The sequence below is a fragment of the Nilaparvata lugens genome, unplaced genomic scaffold, assembly GCF_014356525.2.
Source record: "Nilaparvata lugens isolate BPH unplaced genomic scaffold, ASM1435652v1 scaffold814_1_2, whole genome shotgun sequence".
NCBI lineage: Eukaryota > Metazoa > Arthropoda > Insecta > Hemiptera > Delphacidae > Nilaparvata > Nilaparvata lugens.
The window spans coordinates 2,612-28,797 of record NW_024093900.1 but is presented as its reverse complement, the minus strand read 5'-3'; the positions used below and the strand labels follow the sequence as shown (position 1 = coordinate 28,797).

The following is a 26,186-nucleotide window of genomic DNA, read 5'->3' as shown; positions in this document are numbered from 1 at the left end:
TTTGACGCTGTGGAAGGGAAAACAGTCGACGCGGAACGGCGCGGCTGACTCTCTTAGCCATAGTAAACAGCAAACTGGAAATCAATTATCTCTGTAACCATTAATCGGAAAAAAATCTATCATATGTCATTCGATTCGTTACATTATGGACTAAAATATTAGTCGTATTCATTTCCTCAATAAATCAAACAGGTTCCTTGATAAAATAATATATACGTAAAAATTTAGGGGTTTTTCTATTTGATTTTTGTTTTCTCCGATTAACTTCGAAGCAAATAATCTAAAGAAAATTAGACAAATAATTAATGTAGCCACGTTCATTGCGAATCCATTGATTTATATTGTTATTCATTTGCGATTCGATTTGACGCTGTGGAAGGGGAAACAGTCGACGCGGTATGGCGTGGCTGACTCTCTTCACCATAGTAAACAGTAAAATACAGTAGTAGGCCTACTGCTTTCTAAGTTGCATCTTATTCACACTATGGCTCTCGAACAATCAATTTTTTCTATTGTTTTGATATGCGATGAAATTAATTTTTCACATTTTATTTCTCTAAATTCTCTAAAATAATTTGATGTTATAGATCTGCTAAATCATGAATTCTATGACAGACAAAGATATTGTTTGCAACCGATAAAATATTCATACTATTACATAATATAATACATATTTAAAATATGTGTGTATGATCATAATTCTATGCTAAAATTTATCATAAGTTATGTCAAAAACTGAGATAAATCATAGATTACAATAGTGTTAACAGTGGCAATTTCCTGAAAAATCATAGCGTGCAGTGTTTGCTGTTTTCTACAGTTAATATTCTTCAGGCCAGGTTGATAATATACCTTCAGTTGAGCCAAATATATATGACGGCTGAGGCATAAAAAAATTATACATTGGGCTTGTTGAGTCGAAACTTTCTATGATTCTCTCTGTAAAGTAGCTTATCTTCCGTTCTTACTACCTAGTTGAATTTAGATTATTTAGACATTCCAATATGAAAATTCAGTAGATTCTAAAGATGAAAGCCATGCAAACATACAAATTAAGGAAGAGTAAGCATGCATAAAAGGTAGGAAAATCATGAAAGTGTTTCACATTTAACCACAAAGTACCCTACCGTATAAGATTAATTGAAAGACGATTCATCATCTTTTATTATTCTTGTTAACATATCGATGTTACACCTCCACTCGCATCTTGTCATTCACTATACAAGGTTGGCAGAAGCTTTTCTTTATGTCGATTAATGTTGATTGAAATTGATTTTGATTAGGGCACCAAAAGAATAGATCATTTTCTATTTGAAGCATTCAAATTGAATGTATCGAACATGATTTCTTATGACTTAGCATTCACAGATTTAGTTGGGTGAAGCTATTTGAAAAATGTACCTGATTATCAATTCCATGGTTTTTATACCATTCTAGTTCATTGTGATCATTGAAGGGTTGAAGTGATGAGTTAGTTCAAGTGAATTCTAGTACACAAGTATATTGTGCTTATGATTGGCTCTTCTTTATTTTCTATGTTTTGCTCCAGTAGAGAAAATTTGAAATGTTGGTTTTACATTCCATAAGCTTTATAAATAATATAAATTTGATAAGTCCAATATTAAATTAATCGATGTTGACTTTCATTGTATCGCTTTGTATCAATGTTACTTGCACTGTTTGCAATTCATCACTATTCTCTCAAGAATTAGTTTTCTATGAATTTCATGATCTGAAAATTGAAATTCCACTGGTTTTTTTTTCAATAATTGTTACGTTGAAGAGTGAGGCAATTCAATCCATTTGGAAGTAAAAGGAAATCACAGTGCGATTTGAACAGTGGATAGTAACTTTGAAATTCAGTTGCTCAATTCATTACGGCTTGATACTATCATTTATAATTATAGTTGATCAGAAATATGCATTGTCTATAATGTTTATATTTCAGTTTGACCAATCATCTATCACAGTCTCGCTTTCATTCATAAACATGATAATACTAAATAAGTTGGTTACCTTAGAGATGTAGCTTATCTTACGTCGAACAATGTACAATATAAACAGTTTTCATTAAATTACTATTATGATAATCATTGGAATTTCTGCCTGTGATTGAGAAAAAGGCATTTTATGAGCCTTGAAATTCATACCTAGAAAAAGTTGCATTATTACTAGAAATTTTGTTATTTTTACTATTTATTATAGGTACTGTACATTGATTTTTGTGATTATAGAGATCAACTACTTTATTCTGAATCAGGATAAGGATAAATAGGGAAATTGTGAGATGGGGGATAACATCCATAGTTACATAGCATCAATTTGAAAGCTCTGATAATAATGATTTGAACGGAACTGCGATTCTGGCTTGGTATTGCCTCTTCATGTTCAGTGAGAATAGTAAGCTTCAGAATAATTCGTTCTCACTATATGTGATAATATTTGGTAACATTTGTTAATATTTGAACCAAATGTGCAACAAATTAATCTAATTTCAGCTTGAATTTTTTTTTGTTCACGTGATCTGATGATATTCATTCCATTATCAAGTGTTTAAATTATAAAGAGTGATGAAACAAGTTAAAACACAAAAAAAGCTACAAAAATAAATTTTGAATCTTCATTTTTCACAAAATAAGGATGAGAAGAAGGAGTCGGACACATAATATATCATGAAACTTCGTTGAAAAACATCAATATCTGAAACTAGATTTATCAAATATTTCCTTTACATTCCAAGCGCTTCAAATAATATTGGTGACATTTATGCATGATTGAATACTTCAAACGATAATATCTCATAATACCATTTCTAATCAGTTCGAGGAAATATTGCTTGCATTCTAATCAGTTCAAATAATATTCAGATCAAATAATATTCATATCAAATAATCAAAGACTCGTATGTGCACAGATTTTTTAACAATCAATCACAGAAAAAAATCTGTGCATACACAAGTTAATAATATTTGTTGAAACTAACCTTTGATTGAGGGAGCACCTCATCCTCCTCTTCGCCGCTGACTTCACCCTCCTCGAAGGCGAGTTTCCTCTTGGCCTGCCTCTGCCTGATGTTGTTTGACAACGTTGTCAACACAGCACGCCACGGCGCCCACGTAGCTGCTGGACGCAAGCGTTGGATGGGGCTGTCCGGAATCACCATCTCGCCCCCTGGTGATGTTGGACGCAGTGGAGCGGAGGCAGGAGCGGAGGCGGCAGCAGCAGCAGAAGAGCTGGCACAGGACTCGGCAGCTTTGCGCTGCCAGTAGTTTAGCACATGCTGCGGGGGCGGGCTATTTGGCAGGATAAAGGACGGAGAACTCATCTCGTGTGTGTGTGTGAAGTCTCTGTTGTCTCTGATGTAAATGGTAATTTTCCTCTCATCGCTTGTGTTTATATAGCATTCGTTTCTCTCTCTGTTCCAGACACGTGCGAGCGAGAGCGTGCCACAAGGCGAAAAAAATTCGAATTTCTCCCCCAACAACAACACGTGCTCCCAGATCGTTATCAGATTGTAAGTATCCCACACACGATCATTTTTCGAATAGCATCCATGTGTTAGAAGACGAAAAAAAAAAAAAAATCTCGTCTAGAACTTAGCATGAGACATTGCTAGAATTTATTCTACGCCCCAATAAAACCCATGATTCTAATTTTGTTAATCAATGTTAGATCCTTCAACATCAAAGTAAGAGCATCTCATTTTTCAAACATGAATCTTGTCAGCGTTTTCTATCATCAATATGACATTTTAATATTTTAACAGTAGCAAAGTTGTTGCATTTCATTTATTTACAATATTGCACACATACTTGATTTTGATCTTTCTTTGTCAATCCTGTTCTAAGCCTGTCTCATCTGCAGAATCTCGAAAAAAATTCCAGATAACTTGATTTAATTGTTCTTCTGTTAAATGAGCATTGTTTTCTATTATAACTTTTTTAATTTTATCGATAGAGTCTTTAAGATGCGCACACGGACATCTCCATGAATCGGGGATATCACCATTCCCCCAGAATTTATCATATGATGAACCGTATAAATCACAAACAAGAATATGATTATAGTTATCACTATGCCAAACTCCTAATTTTTCATAGTCTCTCACAAAAGTTAAATATTGTAGATTTGTCCATCCTTTTTCTGCTAACTGTCCCAATATATCTAGGTGCGTGTCCAAGAGTACACTTAATTTATATTGATATCTCATTTTTTCTAAAGGAACAGAATGGTATTCACTTAATTGATTAAAATGTCTATCTATAATGAATTGAACGAACAAATCTGAAGACTTGTTCTCCACACCAAACACATTATCCATCTCAGTACACTAGCTTGATGTTGTATCAGCAAAGAGAAGATCACAACTAACAGATTACCTTGCTCCAGCTTATTATTATTATTATGAAAAGCACACTCTAGCGATAATTTATTGTACTTTATAGCACTCTATTTCTAATAAATATTTCACACCATAGAGGAATAGCATTCTCGATTCAGTTATTAAATATTTCACAACATAGAGGAATAGCATTTCTCGATTCAGTTATTAAATATTTCATTGTTTTCACAGCATTTTCTCACCTCTCAACTCGAGTTCCGAACCTCATAACCAGTTGAGCTCTCGTCGAGACAACACAGCTGAGAGGAATCATAGGACGGTCACCTGAGAGGAATCAATCATAGCATAATCATCTACACCTGTATCCTGCTATCTACACCTGTAGCCCGCTATCTACACTCGAGGAGATTCACACTACATCAACCACTACATGTAAGTACATTTTTACTTTGATTTTATCCTCTGAGGAGGAAAATAGTCCTCCGAGGAGAGGTTTTCTCCTCCGATGACTATTTTTCTCCTCCGAGGACAGGTTTTCTCCTCCGAGGAGAAAAAACCTTCTACAATATACTGCATGCATGCGATTTATCTTTAGAATATGCTATATCCGGAACATCCAAGCCCCGCTCTTCTTTCTCACACTCATCGTATAAACAAAACGGTAAATGAATTACTTTTTCAATTGGTTCACCGATAATATATTTACAATAGACACATTGCAGATAGAATGGATTTTTATGTAAGAAATAACCATTTCTCGCAAAATACTCTGCTTTATTGCGTAATGATTTACAAAAGTCACAATGTAGATGGTGTGGAGGTAGTTTTTCAAAGTACTCTCCTTGGATGGATGAATCTTCTACACAATTAAAAGTTGAATATCTTTCTTCATATTCTCGTAGAATATTATTATCGTAATTCTCCTCTTCAATTGTTATATTATCTTTCCTTCTACAGTTTGGACTGTACCTTGCATGTTCTATTGCTGGTATGTCACTTTCTTCCCATTTTCCCAAATAAATTGAACAAAATACACATCGCACAATGTCTGGTGGAGATGAGAATATAAATCCCTCTTTCGCCATGTTTTCCGCGGACAAATGCGGAGAAGATTTCAACCATCTTTTATCAAAAGATAATAATCTTAATCTTTCATGCAACATTATGTGATCTTGAGATATCATTTTCACACACCCTTCTTCTACCAATGACAATTCACAACTAAACATGTTGTTGTACTCTATCTCATCCTGATCGTTTTGTTTTTTCAGAATCATGCCGAGGGAACGCAGACTACATGGCATCAATTCCGCAGCAGCTCGCCATCGCATCACCCTCGATGAGGAGGATATCGACATCACCAGCGTGCTCGAGAGCTCGAAACGTCGAGTTTTCGATATAATTAGGGAACATGCCGCACGCTATGATGGCAATGTTAAGTGGTTCATCGTCCTTAACGTTTTGCTGTATAAATTAGTGGTGATGGATGACAAGCAGGTTGGTGACTCTGTCTCATCTCTAATAAATCTACATAGTTACTCCAACATAGCGCTAAACGTGCTTGAGAACTATGAAGAGTTTAATAACCATTTCATGTTAGCTGTGAGAAAAATCCTCTCATCTTTTGAAAATTTTGTAAGACATGGGAGTGGATGGGTGCTAAAGAAAATTGAATCACTGGATGTGAACGTGATTAAATTTAATCCTATATACACATCCAGTTTCATTCAGACACCCCAGTTTTTGAAAAACAAAAATTGTATTATAAATGTGAAAAATCTCTCTGACGAAAAATGCTTTTTATGGTCAGTGCTCGCGTATTTCCATCAGAAGCCAAAGGACTCACACCTGACTGTAAAGTATTTGAGTAAGTTTGCTCACACACTTAATACGCGAGGTGTAAATTTCCCGGTGACGACACGCGATATTAAGAAATTTGAAATACTCAATCTGGACATTGCAATTCACGTCATCGCGTATGACAACAAAAAGTTTTTCCCCTTCCGTACAAGCATTTTCTGCACTCGTAAACACCAAATTGATCTTTTAATGCTAAAAGGCGATGCAGGAAAAACTCATTTCTGTTTAGTAAATACCGCGAACGGGAAAAACGGGCTATCTCGTCTTCTCTCTCACCTTTCAAAACACAAGGGTCAAGTACACATTTGTAATTTTTGTTTTCACCGGTTCACATCGACCAAATCTAAAAATTGTGATGGTAAAGCAAATTTGTTGAAACATGTGGAACTTTGTTCCAAGTTTGAATCTCAGCGCGTTTCATATCCTAAACGCGGAGAGACAATTAAATTCAAGAAACTAGGCGCGACGTTGAAGAAAAAGTACACCATTTATGCGGATTTAGAAACATACGTTGTGAATATCGATAATGATGATGATGATTCCGATTCTGATGAAATTACTCGTAGTTACACAAAGAAAACGGCGCGACATATTCCCTGCGGGTATTGTTTCGTTGTTATAGACGTTAACGGGGAAATCGCTCACGGACCTGTACTCCATAGATCGAGTAGTTTAGACGAAAAAATCATGGAGAAATTTCTTCAGGAAATTACAGATCTCGGTGACATTTTGTATGAGGATATGAAACGAGAAATTCCGATGCAAGCTTTATCCGAGAGTCAAGAGCGTGAATTTCAAAATTCAGTAAACTGCGGGCTTTGTGCTGAACCGTTTTTAGACACCGATATTAAATGTCGTCACCACGCGCATGAAACCGGTAATTACTTGTGTGCAGCACATGTTTCTTGTAATTTAACAGCCCGTACTCCGGAGTACATATCGTGTTATTTTCATAATTTCTCCGGTTTTGATTCGCATTTTATTCTAAAATCGCTCGGCAAATGTAAAAAAGAAATTTCCTGCATCGCAAATACGTCAGAGAGATTTTTGACACTTTCAGTAGGCAAAATTAAATTTTTAGATTCCTACAAGTTTATGTCTGAATCCTTGGAAGTATTGGTGCGTAATTGGTAGAGAGTACAGACATGGAAAAGAAGTTCGAACGATTATTTTCGGTGTTTGATGATCCACCTCGCGAACACAGACAGCTCTTGTTGAAAAAAGGAGTATATCCCTACTCGTACATGAGCTGTCCCGAAAAATTCGCGGAAACATCGCTTCCTCCCATCGAATGTTTTCATAACGACTTAACTGATACACCTCTGTCTCGCGAAGAATATGAGCATGCGCAAAGAGTGTTCTCAACATTCAAGCTGAAAAATCTGGGTGAATATCACGATTTTTATTTATGTTTGGACGTAATGCTATTAGCAGTAGTTTTTGAATCCATGAGGTCTACGCTTTTTAGCTCGTACGGCCTCGATGTGACCCATTTTGTTTCCCTCGCGCACTTCACCTGGAATTGCATGCTGAAACACACTAAAGTCGAACTGGAATTACTAACAGATCCGGACATGCATCTTATGTTTGAGGCGGGGATGAGAGGTGGGGTCTCATTTATCGGTAAACGTTATTGTGAGGCGAATAACAAACATCTACCCGAAACATACGATCCTTCAAAACCGTCTAATTATCTGCTTTATATCGATGCAAACAGTTTATACTCGGAAGCTATGAGCCGAAGCTTGCCTGTTGGAAATTTCAAATTCCTCTCAGAGGAAGAAATTTCCAGCCTTGATTTCGCGAATTTGGACAGCAATTCAGAAACCGGGTATATAATAGAATGTGATCTCAAGTACCCCCAAGAGTTACATGATAAGCATGCGAGCTTCCCCCTTGCTCCTCTCCACCAAACGCCCCCGCGCGAATTGCTGTCGAACTACCAAACAAATGAGAACGGTCAAACTGGAACCAAAAAGCTCATGAACACACTTTTCGACCGTGAAAAGTACATTGTTCACTATGTCAATTTAAAGCTCTACCTTCAGCTCGGTTTGAAATTATTGAAAGTGCATCGCGTCATTAGCTTTTCCCAATCTCCCTGGCTGAAAAGCTACATCGACTTCAATATCCGGAATAGACAGAACGCGAAAAATAAATTTGAAATATCCTTCTTTAAGGCCTGTTGCAACTTAAAATTTGGTAAGACAATTCAGAGTAGTCGTAAGCAAATGAATGTTAAAATTATCACGGATGAAAAACGGTTAGATAAGTACATTTCAAACCCGCTATGTAAACGCTGGCAAATAATTAGTCCGAACGTGATCGCGGTTTTCTCTCGTAAGTTGGAACTTAAAATGAACAAGCCTGTCTATTCCGGCTTTTCCGTACTGGAGTTGAGTAAATTCCATATGTACGATTTTTTCTATTGTAAATTACAAAAAATTATACCGTGGGATCGAATAGAACTGTGCATGACTGACACCGACAGTTTTCTTCTAAACCTTAAAGTCGAAGATGTGTATCAGTTGATTAGAGAAAATTTGTCCCTTTTCGATACTTCTAACTATCCACCTTCCCACCCTTGCTTTTCCATGGAGAGAAATAAAGTTGTAGGAAAGTTCAAGGATGAGACCGGGTCAAAGCCTGTCCATAGATTTCTCGGACTTAGATCCAAACTTTACTCATATTTAGTATGTAACGAGAATGAAGAACTTGTAAATAAATGTATAGCAAAGGGTGTACAGAGCGGAGTAAAATGTAGAAAGCTTAATTTTAATTTATATATGAAATCATTGTTTGAACGTAGTGAACATGTAGAAAAATTTAATATGTTAAGATCCTATAATCACACCATGTATCAGGTTGAATGTGCAAAAATCTGTTTGAGCCCTTATGATGATAAGAGGTATATTGCTGAGAATGGTGTTGATACTCTCCCATTTGGACATTATAGAGTGCCCACAACACTCTAACTGATTGGTCAGTATGTCCCATGTCAATCATCCGTCACCACTGATTTGTCTGTTGTAAATATCATGAATATTATTAGATCTAAGTTAGCTTTAGAGCTTCATAGCGTGCCGCGTGTGAACTATCCCACTCGCAAATATGAGTTGAAAAGTGAAAAAGACTTGCTTCAAGCCGATCTCATTGAGATGACAAGTTTATCACGTTTTAATAAGGGTTACAAATATATCTTAGCTGTTATTAATTGTTTTTCAAAATTTGCATATTGTGTACCATTAAAAGACAAGACAAGCCAATCTGTATTTAACGCTCTCGAGCCAATTATTTCTAAAAATAAAGGAGTTAAGCTGTTCCAAACAGATCAAGGAACAGAATTCTTTAATTTAAAAGTTAAAGCATTATTAGATAGATATAGTATTAAACATTATCATGTTTTTACTGATAAGAAAGCCTCCATAGTTGAAAGGTTTAATAGAACACTTAAAGCAAAAATTTATAGATATTTAACTGAACATGGAACCAAAAACTGGTCATCACAACTAGACAGTTTAGTTCGAGATTATAATGCAACAATGCATTCATCCATTAGAATGAAACCTGAAGATGTGAGGAAAAAAGATCGTAATCATGTTTAATGTCATTGAATTCTGCATTCAATAGACGATATAAATTGAAAAATTCAAAACCGAAATTTAAGCTAGGAGATGTTGTACGAATCTCAAAGAAAAGGGTTCTTTTCGATAAATCTTATAACATAAACTGGAGCGCAGAGTATTTTGTAATTCATTCTATATTTCCTTCTCAACCTGTAACGTATAGCTTGCGAGATCTAAACGGAGAAGTAATTAGTGGTAGGTTTTATGCAGAAGAAATTAAAAAAACACAATTAAATGAATCGGAGAGACAAGTGTATTTGATTGAAAAAATATTAAAACGTGATAAAAAAGGACTGCTAGTGAAATGGATTGGGTTTTCAATGCCTAGTTATATTAGTAAGGATCAACTATTAGATGAAAAATAATCTTTTGTAATCTATTGTAAATATCATGTAAATTTATTGTAAATAATCTATTGTAAATATCATGTAAATTTATTGTAAATAATCTATTGTTAATCTATTGCAAATACATTCCATTCAGTGTAAATATGACAAAGATTTGGTGTAAATATAATACGTCTCTATCAAAAAAATGCTTGACAGTTTCATTTTAATCTGAAGTTTTATTTGCTAAGGCTCAAGCGTTCTCGTGAAGAGGGTGCGGGAGAGAGAGGGTGTGGGTGAGAAACTTCTATCAGTGCATTGAAAGGGGAGAGCGCTTGCATCCCGATGTGATAAGCTATGGTGTGAGCACTAGCGCACAACCTCTTCCTCCTTGATAACTTATCAGTTCCTTATCAGATCGCATGCTGTACACGTGACTAACATGAGTAATATCCCGATAGTAAATTTCGACAATGTTATAAGAGAGAAAGAAATGCCAACATGGTGTAAAAATGGTAAGTTATTACCACATATGCAAGGATCCTTATAATAGGCTCTTCAGGTTGTGGCAACACCAAATTAATCTTTTAATGCTAAAAGGCGATGCAGGAAAAACTCATTTCTGTTTAGTAAATACCGCGAACGGGAAAAACGGGCTATCTCGTCTTCTCTCTCTCTCACCTTTCAAAACACAAGGGTCAAGTACACATTTGTAATTTTTGTTTTCACCGGTTCACATCGACCAAATCTAAAATTGTGATGGTAAAGCAAATTTGTTGAAACATGTGGAACTTTGTTCCAAGTTTGAATCTCAGCGCGTTTCATATCCTAAACGCGGAGAGACAATTAAATTCAAGAAACTAGGCGCGACGTTGAAGAAAAGTACACCATTTACGCGGATTTAGAAACATACGTTGTGAATATCGATAATGATGATGATGATTCCGATTCTGATGAAATTACTCGTAGTTACACAAAGAAAACGGCGCGACATATTCCCTGCGGGTATTGTTTCGTTGTTATAGATTAACGGGGAAATCGCTCACGGACCTGTACTCCATAGATCGAGTAGTTTAGACGAAAAAATCATGGAGAAATTTCTTCAGGAAATTACAGATCTCGGTGACATTTTGTATGAGGATATGAAACGAGAATTCCGATGCAAGCTTTATCCGAGAGTCAAGAGCGTGAATTTCAAAATTCAGTAAACTGCGGGCTTTGTGCTGAACCGTTTTTAGACACCGATATTAAATGTCGTCACCACGCGCATGAAACCGGTAATTACTTGTGTGCAGCACATGTTTCTTGTAATTTAACAGCCCGTACTCCGGAGTACATATCGTGTTATTTTCATAATTTCTCCGGTTTTGATTCGCATTTTATTCTAAATCGCTCGGCAAATGTAAAAAGAAATTTCCTGCATCGCAAATACGTCAGAGAGATTTTTGACACTTTCAGTAGGCAAAATTAAATTTTTAGATTCCTACAAGTTTATGTCTGAATCCTTGGAAGTATTGGTGCGTAATTTGGTAGAGAGTACAGACATGGAAAAGAAGTTCGAACGATTATTTTCGGTGTTTGATGATCCACCTCGCGAACACAGACAGCTCTTGTTGAAAAAAGGAGTATATCCCTACTCGTACATGAGCTGTCCCGAAAAATTCGCGGAAACATCGCTTCCTCCCATCGAATGTTTTCATAACGACTTAACTGATACACCTCTGTCTCGCGAAGAATATGAGCATGCACAAAGAGTGTTCTCAACATTCAAGCTGAAAAATCTGGGTGAATATCACGATTTTTATTTATGTTTGGACGTAATGCTATTAGCAGTAGTTTTTGAATCCATGAGGTCTACGCTTTTTAGCTCGTACGGCCTCGATGTGACCCATTTTGTTTCCCTCGCGCACTTCACCTGGAATTGCATGCTGAAACACACTAAAGTCGAACTGGAATTACTAACAGATCCGGACATGCATCTTATGTTTGAGGCGGGATGAGAGGTGGGGTCTCATTTATCGGTAACGTTATGTGAGGCGAATAACAAACATCTACCCGAAACATACGATCCTTCAAAACCGTCTAATTATCTGCTTTTATCGAAAAACAGTTTATACTCGGAAGCTATGAGCCGAAGCTTGCCTGTTGGAAATTTCAAATTCCTCTCAGAGGAAGAAATTTCCAGCCTTGATTTCGCGAATTTGGACAGCAATTCAGAAACCGGGTATATAATAGAATGTGATCTCAAGTACCCCCAGAGTTACATGATAAGCATGTGAATTTCGCCATTATCGGCAAATGTTACCTTTGTTAGCACAAACCAATCATAAGGATACAATTCAAACCCAATCAAGTAGTGGATTTGCTTCTACAGAACTCGTTGAAACTTCTCCAATCGAAATAGTTAGACAGCATGTTGTCAGTTCAAGCATTTAGACTAAGTGATGCGTGCGCCTGCTCGTGTGCGTGCTACACTCCCTTGTCTAGACAATGACACGTGCGCTCTGCTCCCTGTGAGGTCCCCCTCTACAGATAAGTCCGATAACTCCTGCATCGAAAACCGTTACATTCAATCATAGACACATGAAAAATGTCTAGACTGAAATTTGAAGCAACATGTTGTTAACTGTTAAAGTTCATTATAGTTCAAATTCTCTCTCACATAATATGTCAAGTGTTATCCTTTCACAAGATTTCTGAGACCAAACCTTTATACTTGCTGTCTTCATCTTGAAGCAGCATGTGTTTATCCGTTTAAATTCACTATGCTTCAAATTTCACACTCTCTCATAATATGTCAGTGTCATCCTTTTACAAGATTTTATGTTTTGGGCTCAACCCATTACATTCATCATAGACACATTAAAAATTCTATACTGAATTTTGAAGTGACATGTGTTTAACCGTTAAAGTTCATTATACTTTCAATTTCACTCTCCCATAATATGTCAAGTGTTATCCTTTCACATAATTTCAGAGACTAGACCCTTTATACTCGCCGCCTTCATCTTGAAGCAGCATGTGTTTAACCGTTTAAATTCACTATGCTTCAAATTTCACTCTCTCTCTCATAATATGTCAAGTGTTATCCTTTTACAAGATTTTATGTTTTCGGGTCAATACGACCCCTTTGTGTTCGTGCTAAACCCATTTTTTCTGTAATAATTTCGGCTACCTGATTTTCTGTAAGGTTTGTGTTGTTTGGCCTCTATCCATTTCATATCAACTCACACGTGCGTATCCGCTCACATATCGAAGGCCACTCTGTGGATGAATAATTAAGATAATCTATGAATGGAGCCGAACATTGCAGTCTCATAACAGAGCCCTCTTCCGAATTTTCAATTGCCTCAGCTATTTCATCATGAATGCTTTTCACAGCGACTTCCATCTCGTTTATAAAATCTCGTTTATAAAATCTCCTATATCATTTTTAGTTGCATACTTTTCTGCAATTTGATTAATCAGAATAGCAATAGCATCTTTTGTAATGAATTGTTCAATACCATCCATAATATTAGCTTTTATTGCACTCACCATTTCAGATAATCATTTTTCAAACTCATACTTTGTTAATGAAGAACTAGTCAATTTCTGCAAAGTAGATTCTAAATATTGCTTATCGATTGGCGATGGGTGTTTTCATTTACTTTAGTAAAAATTTCTGTACTAAGCTTGTTTTAATTTAGTATTGAGATAGTTTCTGACCAGCACCTTCAAATTCTTAATTTTATCAGATATGGCTTTTAATTTCTTATCTAAATAAGCTTTATCAACTTTATCGTTGTTAATACTGTTCAACTGGGATGAAAAACTGTCTGTTAAAGTTTTCACTTCTCCTAGAGCAGATTCTAAAGTTAGAGTTCACTCTGCAATAACTTTATCGATATTGGCGCTAAAATTTTTGTAATGACTTAGAATATGTTCTCTTTCAATTATGCTCACTCTGATATTCTTTGTATTTTCCAAAACAAGTTTGGTTATTTGCGAATCTAATAAAATTTCACAGCTTCGCTGATTCCTTGTTGATTTATCGATTCGATTATTTTCTGTTGTGTTATCGAGTCAATATCACACGTAAGATTAGCAGCAGCACCACCACCCCGCCAGCACTAGGTGTATCAATCCGACCGAATCGATGCAGAGTCATCGTAACACTAACACATTAGTTTTGCTTCTTTTAGCTCTTCATTTATAGAGGCAATCTCAACATCATGTCCAGTGTTGCCAGAAGCTTTTGAGGAATAGAGTAAATTTAATCTTTCCACTATTCGTCAAAATTATCAAAGTATTGATAAATTCTATCATGAGAATTATTTTTGCAAATTTCAATAAACCCCATCCCTTCTTTTAACTAATTTTTTACTGGGAAATAACTTCTGCATCATTTGCGATTTAATTCCCTGCTTTCGTATAAAGAAGGGTGCGGGAAAGAGATGTTCTGAGTAAAAGAAGAATGCGGTTGTGTGAAAGCGAGGGGAGCGTATAACATTAGTATAAATCTTCCTTTACTCGGCTTAGAGAAGGGTGCGGGAGAGATAAGGATCAATTGAGCCGTCATCGTAGTATATCATGGAGCGAAATGGATTCACTTCAGTCTGTCAGTATAGCATTAGATGTAGAAATATGAATTCGCTTTAATCTCTCACCAAAGGAATTTCTCAAAGGAGTCTGGCATCCTAGCAATATGGATTCACTTCAATCTGTCAGTATAGGCATTAGATGTAGAAATATGATTCCTTTAATTTGACAGTAGAGAATTTTTTCTCTCAAAGAGATTTTTTCCCCACATCTATCATTCACCTCAATCTGTCAGTATAGCATTAGATGTAGAAATATGGATTCACTTTAATTTGACAGTAGAGAGAGGGAATTTTCCTCCTAAAAGGAATTTTTTTTTCCCTCACCTGGAGAGAGAGAGAGAGAGAGAGATATCTTACCCCCCTCACCTCCACTGGACAGGGGGAAGGGGAAATCTATTTTTAGAAAGAGAGAGAAAGATATATCTCCCTCTCTCTCTCTCCCCCTCACCGCCAATGGACAGGGGGAAGGGGAAATCTATTTTTAGAAAGAGAGAGAAAGATATATCTCCCTCTCTCTCTCTCTCCCCCTCACCACCACTGGACAGGGGAGGGGAAATCTATTTTTAGAACACCCCCCGCCCTACAGGCGGGGGGAAGGGGAGGAGGGATGGACGAGGGGGGAGAGGGGGGAGGGGATTTCGAGCAAAAAAGCTTCCTCAAAGTATCAGATTATCTCTACTAATCTATATACAGCGCATGTCAAAACAATAGACAAAATTGATTGTTTCGAGCAACATACTGTAAATGAGATGCAATGTAGACAGCAGTATTATTCTGTTTACTATGGTGAAGGGAGTCAGCCGCGTCGGCTGTTTCCCCTTCCACAGCGTCAACTTGAATCGCAAATACATAACAATATACATCAATGGATTCGCAATGGATGTGGCTACAATAATTATTCGTCACATTGTTCTTTAAAACTACTTGCTTCAAAGTTAATCGGAGAAAACAAAAAAATCAAATCGAAAAACCCCTAAATTTTTACATTATATTATTTTATTAAGGAAACTGTTCGATTTATTGAGGAAATGAATTCGACTAATAATGTAGTCCTTAATTTAACAAAACGAATGGCACATGTTAGATTTTTTTCCGATTAATGGTTACAGAGATAATTGATTTCCAGTTTGCTGTTTACTATGGCTAAGAGAGTCAGCCGTGCTGTTCCGCGCGACTGTTTCCCCTTCCACGGCGTCAAATCGAATCGCAAATACATAACAATATACATCAATGGATTTGCAATAAGAGTGGCTACATTAATTATTCGGCTCATTTTCCTTTAAAACTACTTGCTTCGAAGTTAATCAAAGAAAACAAAAAAATCAAATCGCAAACCCCCTAAATTTTTACATATATATTATTTTATCAAGAAAACTGTTAATTTTATTGGAAAAATGAAAAAAACTAATATTGTAGTCCATAATGTAACGAATCGAATGGCATATAATAGAACTTTTTTGGATGATGTCCACATATGTATTTTAATTTTGTGTCAATTGCCAGTGCGTGGGCATGGGTCAGATGAGAGATGGATACATGATCTATGAGATCCACATTATAATGAAAATTAGAAATTCCAAAACTTACATCGATAATAATCAGTTGAAGGATTACAGTCATGTACGAGCCTCTTTCTATTCCACAGAGCTCAGATCAATTTCAAAATCAATTCAAGAAAAATATCAATTTTTCATCTACACACCATTTTTTGCAAACTAATGGTAAGATCATATTGAATGCGTATAATTATGTTAAAGTGCACGTCGAATCATGGTTGAACGTCCATGCATGGACCGAAAAACAAAATCTGGAAAGTGTCATTGAAACACGTTTTGACTTGCATATCTGCTCACACTGAACGCAACTACCATGATTCACAACAAACCGAAACCAAACACTCCTAAGAAATGATCAAATAAAATAAATAATAACAAAGTGCACACTTTCAGTATGAGTGTTCCTATTGCTCTTTCCAGATTTTGCTGCTCATCCGCACCAAGCGGGCACTCGCACATATACGCATGCAATGTGACCACACCCTAACTATAGGCCTACTCAAACTGTAATTTCAAAAAAATCATGTCAAAAATTCCTTTCAAAGGTTTTCAAACAGATAAAACTAATGAAGTGGAGTGCAAAGAGTCTTCTAAGACCTCCCCCAAAAATCCTCAGCAAACAGAGGAGTTTGATATAATAATTACAGGTGAAATTTTAAATATTTAATTAGCCTAAATATGATGTGCGATTCAATTCAATTCAATTTATTCACAACACATAAAAATTCAAAAAAGTAAAATACAATACAACAATTACCATAACAGTAACAATGGAAATAACACATAAAAAATAAGACAATATTGCCAAAGTGATGTGGTCTGCTGGAAGAAAGAGGGGGAAAATACCTTGCCAACTATGGTTTCCCAATCATCATCGATCCAAATATCAAATTTTACATTAAACGTATTTTTTCCAACCTCCGAACACATATCATGAGACACGGACAAGGGGTAGGGAGGCGATTGTTACAGAGCTGAACAGTTTTCCATGCCCACCAAACGCCCTGTGATCGGTGCGGCCAGATCGTCAATTGTTGTCGACCCAGAAACATGACCGCACCACTTGACTTTTGCGCCAAGTGCTAGTTACGTTGCATTATTCGTTTTTGCAAGCAAGAGGCAATAGTTCAGCATAGATCTAACGCGGAATGGTTCACATTACACAGCAAACGTTATGAGTGATGTTGTCCGTGAATGAACTCGGAAAATGCAAGACGTCAATATTGAAATGACTTCGGGAATCGTTGTGATGCATGACAACTCGGACTGACAGTGCTGGTGCAACCAAACGGCTTCTCCAGCAAATCAATTGCATGTTTTTTTCAATTACATCTTGGAGACTCCAGTTAAGGAATATAAGACAAGTCAGATTGATAGGTGAGAAATTCTACAGAGTGTTTCAGAAGTAGTGTCGAACATTTTAGGACATTATTGTTCCTGGATGATAGGAGTCTACAAATGTCGTATTTGCGGACACTAAAAATGCGACATTTGTAGACTCCTATCATCCAGGAACAATCCTAAAATGTTCGACACTACTTCTGAAACACTCTGTATACAATAGGATGTACACTTCGATCACTAAATCAACATTAATTCGAGTCTGAGAGGAACTCTTGTATAGAGTCTTTATCAACTAAATACTTTTTAAAATTTTTCAAATCGTTAGTACTATTCCGATCACCCACCATACAAACCTGACTTGACCACTAGTAACTTATACCTTTCCCTTAAGACATATTGAGGGCAGAGCTTCCAAACTAACAAGGAGCTCCAAAACAACGTCTTAGCCCACTCATTTGGAGGCAGCATTTTATGAAGAAGGTTTTTGTAGGTTGGTCCAAATATGCCTCAACCTTCACGGCAAATATGTTGAAGAATAATCATAAGTGTAAAAAACATATGGTTAAAGAATTGTTCTTTTATATCCATTCGTATTTTATCTATGGCCAATCGGATTGTCCACTGGTATGACAAATGCCTCAACCTTCACGGCAACTAAGTTAAAGGATAATCCTAAGTGTAAATAACTTTCGGTGGAAATGTTGAAGAATAATCATGAGTGTAAATAACTTTTGGTGAAAAAAATTATCCTTTTATATGCATTTGTATTTTATTTATAGCCAATCGGAGGTTGAAAAAACATGACCCTCGTATATATTTTCTATCATACCTGATCGTATAGTAGAACAATTTCGTGCTGCCCATGTGAAAGAAGAGCACATCGCGAACACAGCTGCAGAGAACATGTTTTGCAGTAAAAGTCCTGGTTCACATCATTATGTTGTGGGCAGGGAACGACTTCAATGGAAGTCCGAATCTGAGTGACGTCAATTGGCAATGGTAACTTCTCGTGGCTCTTCAATGAACGCGCTGAACCGTGAACCTTCAACAGACAATAAAACATTACATTATATTTCTTGATAAACCCTAAAATAACATTCATACATACACTGAGTCACAATTATAGAAGCGGAAAGAAAAAAAATCAGAGGCTAGCCCAAAACTCCTTAGTCACTAACGATAGGATATGCATGATACACATATCGTCATACATTATTGTGTCATCACAGAGGAAGGCTTCCAGCAAAATTTTTGAGGTTTGGTTTTTGCATCACCGATTTATTCGTTCTTTAATTGAATCGGCCTGAGGAGAGAGGAAACATGTCAAAAATTTTCATTTTTTTTATGGTTGAAATGAGTTGTTTACTGTAGGATACATCGATTGGAGTTGAAAGGGAACATGTCAGCATTCTCTTTATATGAGAAACAGATATCGTATTTCTGCTGTACTGGAGTGAAAGGGAACTAGTCATGACACACATGTTTCCTTTCAACGCCGAACATTCGAAAATGAGCTGTTTGTCAGTTGTGATTTTTATGTTATTGTTAGGTTACCTTTGATTCACGCGTTGCTTTGAGGTTAGATTGCATTCGGTTGAGATGTTTATTGTAAAAGTTGAGTGATAATTTATAATATCATCATGAGTAAGAGGAAGTTAACAAAAAACTCAATTTTAAATTGTGAATCTTACATAAGTGCTTATACTGGATTAAAATTGTTGTCTTATATTTTGCACCCTAATGACAGAAAAATCTTGAAATTATCAATACTTTTATCTGTATTCAGTTTTTTCTCTCCCCTGAAAAATTCTTATTTTTGACATGCTCACTTTCTCTTCAGGCCAATTCAATTATTCTTTGCAGCTCTATTTGAGGTTTTTTATTTTTTCTAACATTATAATTAGTAATTTTCTAGTTATTCATTATATTTTTATTGGGTATTGGTTGTTTATTTTATGTTGAAAGACTCTCGCTGGTGATAAAACATGCATGATGAACATGCAAGTCCTACCGTTAGTGGTCAGCCTAATATTCCTGAATTTAGTCTTATAAAATGTCCAAAGTATGTTCAAGTTCACGTCAGAGCAACAATTTTCCTCAAATAAAATAAATATACAAAATAGTTAATCTCATTAAATAAATAAATAAATATTAACTATTCAGCACTTGTAAACAGTGTAAAATTACAAGGACTCAAAAAAATGCCATACGCTATATTCAAATATTAGCCTAATTATTCAAATAATTGTATAGTCAATATAGATTACTTACAGAGTCGAAACAGTCCTCACAGTAGGGAACATCACACTGCTTACACTTCACCTCCTCAACTCTGGTGGAGCATTCAGAGCATTTTTCTACAAAAAAAAAAAATTAAATTAAAACTAATTGACACATTCATATGGTATTGCTCTAACGGAAAGTACAGCCAATACGGCAAAGTAATAATAAGGCCGGTTACAGAGCTCGACCGACCGTCAGTGCGTATGTACCATCCTGACAATACGCATCCATAAATCAGTTTTAAACATTCAGAGCTCGACCGACCGTCAGTGCGTATGTACCATCCTGACAATACGCATCCATAAATCAGTTTTACACATTCAGAGCTCGACCGACCGTCAGTGCGTATGCACCATCCTTTCCATACGCATCCATACATCAGTTTTTCTGACTCACAAAATGGACGCATTTACAGATTGTTTAAATTGCAACTTATTATCTTCGTAAACGAAAGATAAAAAGACGTAGATATCAAGTTCACCCGATGGTCGCCCAAAGAGCATTTCAAGGGGAATTCAGTACCATATTTACATTATTGCTTGAGGATGGTGGTAAATTTTTAACTACTTCTGAATGTCCATCAGAAATTTTGATGAGTTATTTCGAGCTTGTATCACCATTTACACCTGCTCTAGAACATGGGTTTCATAGTTGAGTAGGTTAATTTCCGAAAAAATGCAATTTATTTATATTTGTAGTAAATTTCATATAGGCCTATTGTATTTTTGATTATTATGTACATTTTATTGATTAGATTGTTTATTTGTATATTAATGGAAATAAAATTCATTTGTATTGTATTGTATTGTAATTGGGAATACTTGCAGTCACTTTAAGCTACGGATCAAATAAATGTAGATAATAATAATAGTATATATGATTTTTCCAATAAAAAATTTATAAATGATTGAAGAAGTGTATAGAAAAACTCTGAATTCAAATATGAAACTTTTAATTGAATTCCTTCATTATGTTATTCAATTCAATATCAGCTGATTGTCGGGCAGAGGTGTCAGAACATTGGTTATATTGCGATCAGGCTACTGATCAGTACAGCTCTGAAAGCTTCTATTTGCTCCAATAGCGCGTCAGTCGACCGATGGAACGGAAGCGTAAGAGCTCGACCGATGGTCTTCGTATGCTGTATAAAACGCATGGTCCTGACCGTGCGCAAGCGTGCCGTCAGTCCTGCTCTGTACGGATACATGGTATATCAATGGAAAAGACAAGCGCGACTGACGTACGCACTGACGGTCGGTCGAGCTCTGTAACCGGCCTAAGACTGATAAACTAATATTGCAGGAATAAACAATAAGTAACACCAGGGAACCTGTTGTATGATAGAAGGTAACAGTTTAATACCTCCCTATTTTAATAAACAGCTAATTACTGATATAATTAGTTTGTGTTTCATTATGAATACGGCCCAAATGATGTAAAAGGTAGGTATCACAAAACGTAATTATCTGAAAGGTGAGTACTCAAAATGCTTTTAGTAAGTACAAAGGTAAGTTCCACGTGAACCAATCAGAGAAGCCGTCTTTTCAAAAACTCCTTCTATGATTGGATCTCGTAATGTTAATCACGGTTAGAATTCAACTGGCTTTGTGTAACCGGGCCTAAGTATCTCTTTTTTTTTAGTTATTTACATTTCAGTAACACAAACTTACTGCAAGCCAAAGCGGGTTGATAGAATTGGCAAACTCGGGAACTCGCTGACTCCATGTTAAACTGCCGTATGAATCAAAACTGCTCTGATCGGTGTAGTATTGATTCATATGGTAGTTTAACATGGAATCAGCGAATTCCGAGTTTGCTAATTCTATCAACCCGCCAATGCAACAAATCAGTGGAGAGTCGAATTTTAGAATCTGCAAATTCTGCTGATGTGTTTATATTTTTTTAGTACATGAAAGGAGCTTACATAAATTGAAGCATGTTGAAATGAATGCGTTATACTTCTCAAGGCAGGAATACTCCCGTAAGCCTCTCATCCATCATTTGAATGAAGAGAGGAAATGTGTAATTTGGGATAAGAACAATACTGAGGTCCGTATTTAAAAACGTTCACAAGTATCAAAAAAAAGTCAAGTAAGAGATTCAGTAAGTCAACTTGAACTATCATTCAAAACTTTGCTCATTCAAAAGTCGTACTAAGTATAAATATAAGTAAACTCGAAACCTTACTTAAGAATATCGCGGCAGTTTCCAAGTGTGTAGCGCTTTTATTTTTTAGTAGCCTACTTGTGACAATTGTGCACAATTGTCAGATTGTGTGCATTAACATTCAGTTTTTCACTATTTCTTGGCATGAAAAGAGAAACCTAATTAAATCTTCCAAAGTGATCACTCAAATTAAATCACAACAATCATAGAAAATAAACACATGAGAGTAGACACCTGTTGTACTGTAGAGATTAAATAATTGTACGTAATTGAATAATAAATAGTTATTTGTATATCTAGAGTGAAAAGTGCTGTTTTTTCTCCCTGAGGGAAAAGTTTGAAGCCCGAGGCGAAGCCGAGGGCAACAATTTTCCTGAGGGAGAAAAAACATTTTTCACTCGTGATATACACAACATTTTTCCTCCACCTACATTATTATAAAAATTGCTAATAAAATAATTTTTAAAAACGTATGTGACCAAACAATGTGTTACAACATAATCTAAAAAGTAAACAGAAACAGCTGGCTTGTAATCACAGTTCTCCTCCGACAGCACTATCTGTCGGCTAAAGTTGTAACAACAATGACAGCCAAAACTACAGCTATGATGTAGTTCCCGTTTCAAATTTGATTAGTTAATAAGTAATATTCGTTGGCTGATATTTTGAATAACATGGAATAAAAGAAAAAATATATACATTTTTTTAGTATAGTGATATGAAGTTTGTAATCATAATTTCAGCATGCAAACATAAATTTTATATATCGATCAAATGTCTGGTTGAGGTATTGAATTTAGTTGGTTTAATGACTACTCTATATGCTTCCTCATCTGAGCTTAGACCTTCTGACCTATTCCAAATGTACGTTTTTAAAATAGAGATGCTTTCCATGTTATTTAAATGGAGTCACTTTTACTCCCTAGGGAGTTTTTCTGTTTTTTAGTACCGAGAGCGAAAAAGTGACACTTTAGTATTATGTTTCAGGGAGTAAAGTAAGTACTTTTGACAGTAGGTGGAGGAAAATTATATTTTATACTACGACTTCTGTGCAAAGTTCGGGTAGTGTTTCTACGCAGCCTTGAAGGCAGTTGAATTATTCAATTCAATTAATGAGCAAAGTTCTTGGCAAAGCCACAACCTAGTACCTGGTTCGATGGAGGAACGAGGGCGGTACGAGGGCAGTACAAGGGCGGAGCGTGCTCGGTGCGGGTTGGAAGCGCGTATATGTGTACGCAGCTTTATGGACCCGGACACACAGAGAGCGATCTGCGATCCTATCATTTCTATATCTATATCTAAGATATACGTTCTAGATACATAGGTTTAATAGGTCACAGATACATATCATAGGTTTCTAAATCAAAGATTTGCGATCTAGATATAGAAACCCATGGAATTGCAGTAGCAGCCAATCATGGCAGAAAAAAGTCCAAAAACCAACAGCACTTACACAACAGAATTGATAGAAAATCAACAGTAAATAGAGCTATTAAAGTGATTTAGTGCCGGTTTCCGAGCTCGGGGTTCAGCTAAGTTCTAGACTTTAACCGGCTTTAAACTCTGGAGTCAGAAAATTGGCTTCCGAGTCATGGCGTTATTGTAGTCAAGTACTTAACTAGACCCTGGAGTTTAGAGATCACATTAAACTCTGGAGTTTATAATTTTGCTTTCTGAGTAAAGAGCTTTCAAGTCCAGGATTTGAATTAGATTCTCGTCTCTTTCCGAGTCGAAGGTTTATCAAAAATCTTCAAGTCCAGAACTAAAAGCAGCGTGATTTTAAACCCACGACTAGGGTAGGATTTAAATTTAAGTTCTAGACTTGAATGGGAAAACACATATCAGTTATCGTTTTGGAGTACATGAGTAGCCTAATAGCTGTCATGGAATACCTAAATTCATCTCAATTCATAATTTATAGATTGTAAGCTTATTTTGGAATAAAATTATGTTTATAAACTAACCTCATTATGGAATGTATCATAACCTAAATTATCAAGAAAAAATAACACAATAATTGCTTTAATAGTATATTTCGCACCTAGGGCCGAAAATGAGACTTTTCCGGCTTGAAATCGGTTTTCAAGTCCGAGGCCGTAGGCCGAGGACTAGAAAAGATTGAGAGCCGGAAAAACATTTTTGCCTGTGGTGCGAACGCTATTTTTCGCCACACACAAAAATAAACAATATATAATATGAGAATAATTGTTTATTAAGCACTTCCGAAAGCAGAAGTAGAAGCTCATAGCTCTAGCAAATCTGAATATCAGGAAATTGTCCAAGTATTTTTATTTTTTATTCTTATTTGTCTAAAAAACCTAAAAGATTATGATCAATTATGTGAGAGGTTGAGTTAATACTTTTTTATTCTTTCAATGACAATAAGATGACATTATTATAAATGTTTTAATTATTGAATAATAAACACAAATAATGAATAGTTTTTGATCAGCTGTTTTAGCACACTTGAAATTTGGCCAATCTGAATGTCAATGGAAGTTTAGGTTAGAAGTTTTATCCTACTCTGAAAATCGAATTTGAATAGTTTATAATATATATCTCATCTGTATTTCATTCATCCAAATAAAATGACAGTATATTATTGCAGAATACTTTATTCAATTCTAGAAGCATAAACTGATTCCATTTATCCACCATGTTTCATGATAAACGCAGTAATAGGAGGTTTGAGGTTAGATTCTATTATACTCTGAGAATTGAATTTGAAAAGTTTATAATATCTCATTTGTATTTCATTCATCCAAATAAAATGATAGTATCTTATTGCAAAATACTTTATTCAATTCTAGAAGCATAAACTGATTCCATTTCATAAACTATTTTGTAAACACGTTCACATCAAATCAGAATCAGCTGACTTCAAGGTTATTTTACAGCCCTAGGGCCGTAAATCTTTTACCGGCCTGGTCAGAAAACAATCACTTTCGGCCTCCATATCACGCACGAAAACCAGCTAATTACATCCAAGTGGGGCGAAAAATTGTATTATCCAATTTTACTAATCAGTTTCATTTGTAAATTGCAACATAATATACATGATAAAAATAATATAATAATACATTAAAATTAATCGAAACAAATACATTTTTCAAATAAATACTTATATTTTTTAATCCAGGATCACTGACAATGATCAATAATAGTATAACGTGGAATGAAATGTCTATTTATTGTTCCAAAAGGATAGGTTTTTCTTTAAAATAGAATTATCAATATGCTAGTATATTATTAGGTTACTACAAACTTTTCGTTAAATTTATATAATAACAAAAGCTGATGCTCTTGCATATTACGATGCACCGCATTTTTATTCACAGGTCTTCATTGCCAAAATAACAACAAAATATTGTGAATATCACTCATGTTTACTGCGTTGAAGTCGTGGACTCAAATAGTACGAGGACCTAATAGACCCCGGAGTTTAGAAGATAAACCCGTGACTCGAAAAGATGATTTAGACCCGAGCGCTTATTTTAGTCCTGGACTCTGTAAGTCCAGAACTTATAGATTCCAAGTTCGGAAACGGGCCCTTAATGCTTGTGGGATAGTATTCAATGAAAGTGAGAAAATTGGTAGAATTGGAGAATACTTACTTTTCGTGGAAGCCTGTGTCTTTTTAACATTTTTTCTGAACTCAACCGAGTTATCGATTCCTATTGAAGATCCCCTGATCAATCTGCCAACGGTAAACTGATCAATGGGGAAAAAATTCTGCAAATCATCAGCCATTCTGAAATAGTAAAATTAATTTTCAGCTACAATTTAAATGTCAATAAGGTTGTAAAATAATTCAAGTTTGTACCAATAAAGTACAATTAAGGTAATCAATTTTTGAAGCTTCAAAGTGAGCTTTAAAGTAATCTCTCAAGCTTCTAACGTTTCTTTTTTCTTGAAAACAGAAATATACCTTCGATGAGAGTTTTCAAATTATTATAAAACAAGTATTACAGAGTGAATATCTCCGGGAAGAATGACCCTATTAACATCATGGTATTCCACAAGTCGAAGCAAACAAAAATTTTCAGTTGAACATTTTTTCAATTAAATTTAATAAGCCGTAAATTCACTAAGAATAACGA

At 35.6% G+C, this 26,186-nt stretch overlaps 1 protein-coding gene across 1 annotated transcript in view; it reads right to left on the bottom strand.

The window, feature by feature from the left end:
* The window catches only part of LOC111060197 (E3 ubiquitin-protein ligase arc-1-like), a gene marked incomplete at its 5' end in the record, with an annotated part of 28,869 nt that extends 3,032 nt beyond the window's left edge, over positions 1–25,837 (bottom strand). Inside the window, 3 exon segments of the mRNA XM_039419017.1 lie at positions 18,467–18,679; positions 19,909–19,994; positions 25,701–25,837. Of these exon segments, the coding sequence (XP_039274951.1) occupies positions 18,467–18,679; positions 19,909–19,994; positions 25,701–25,837 (436 nt within the window).
* Between the last annotated feature and the right edge of the window lie 349 nt (positions 25,838–26,186).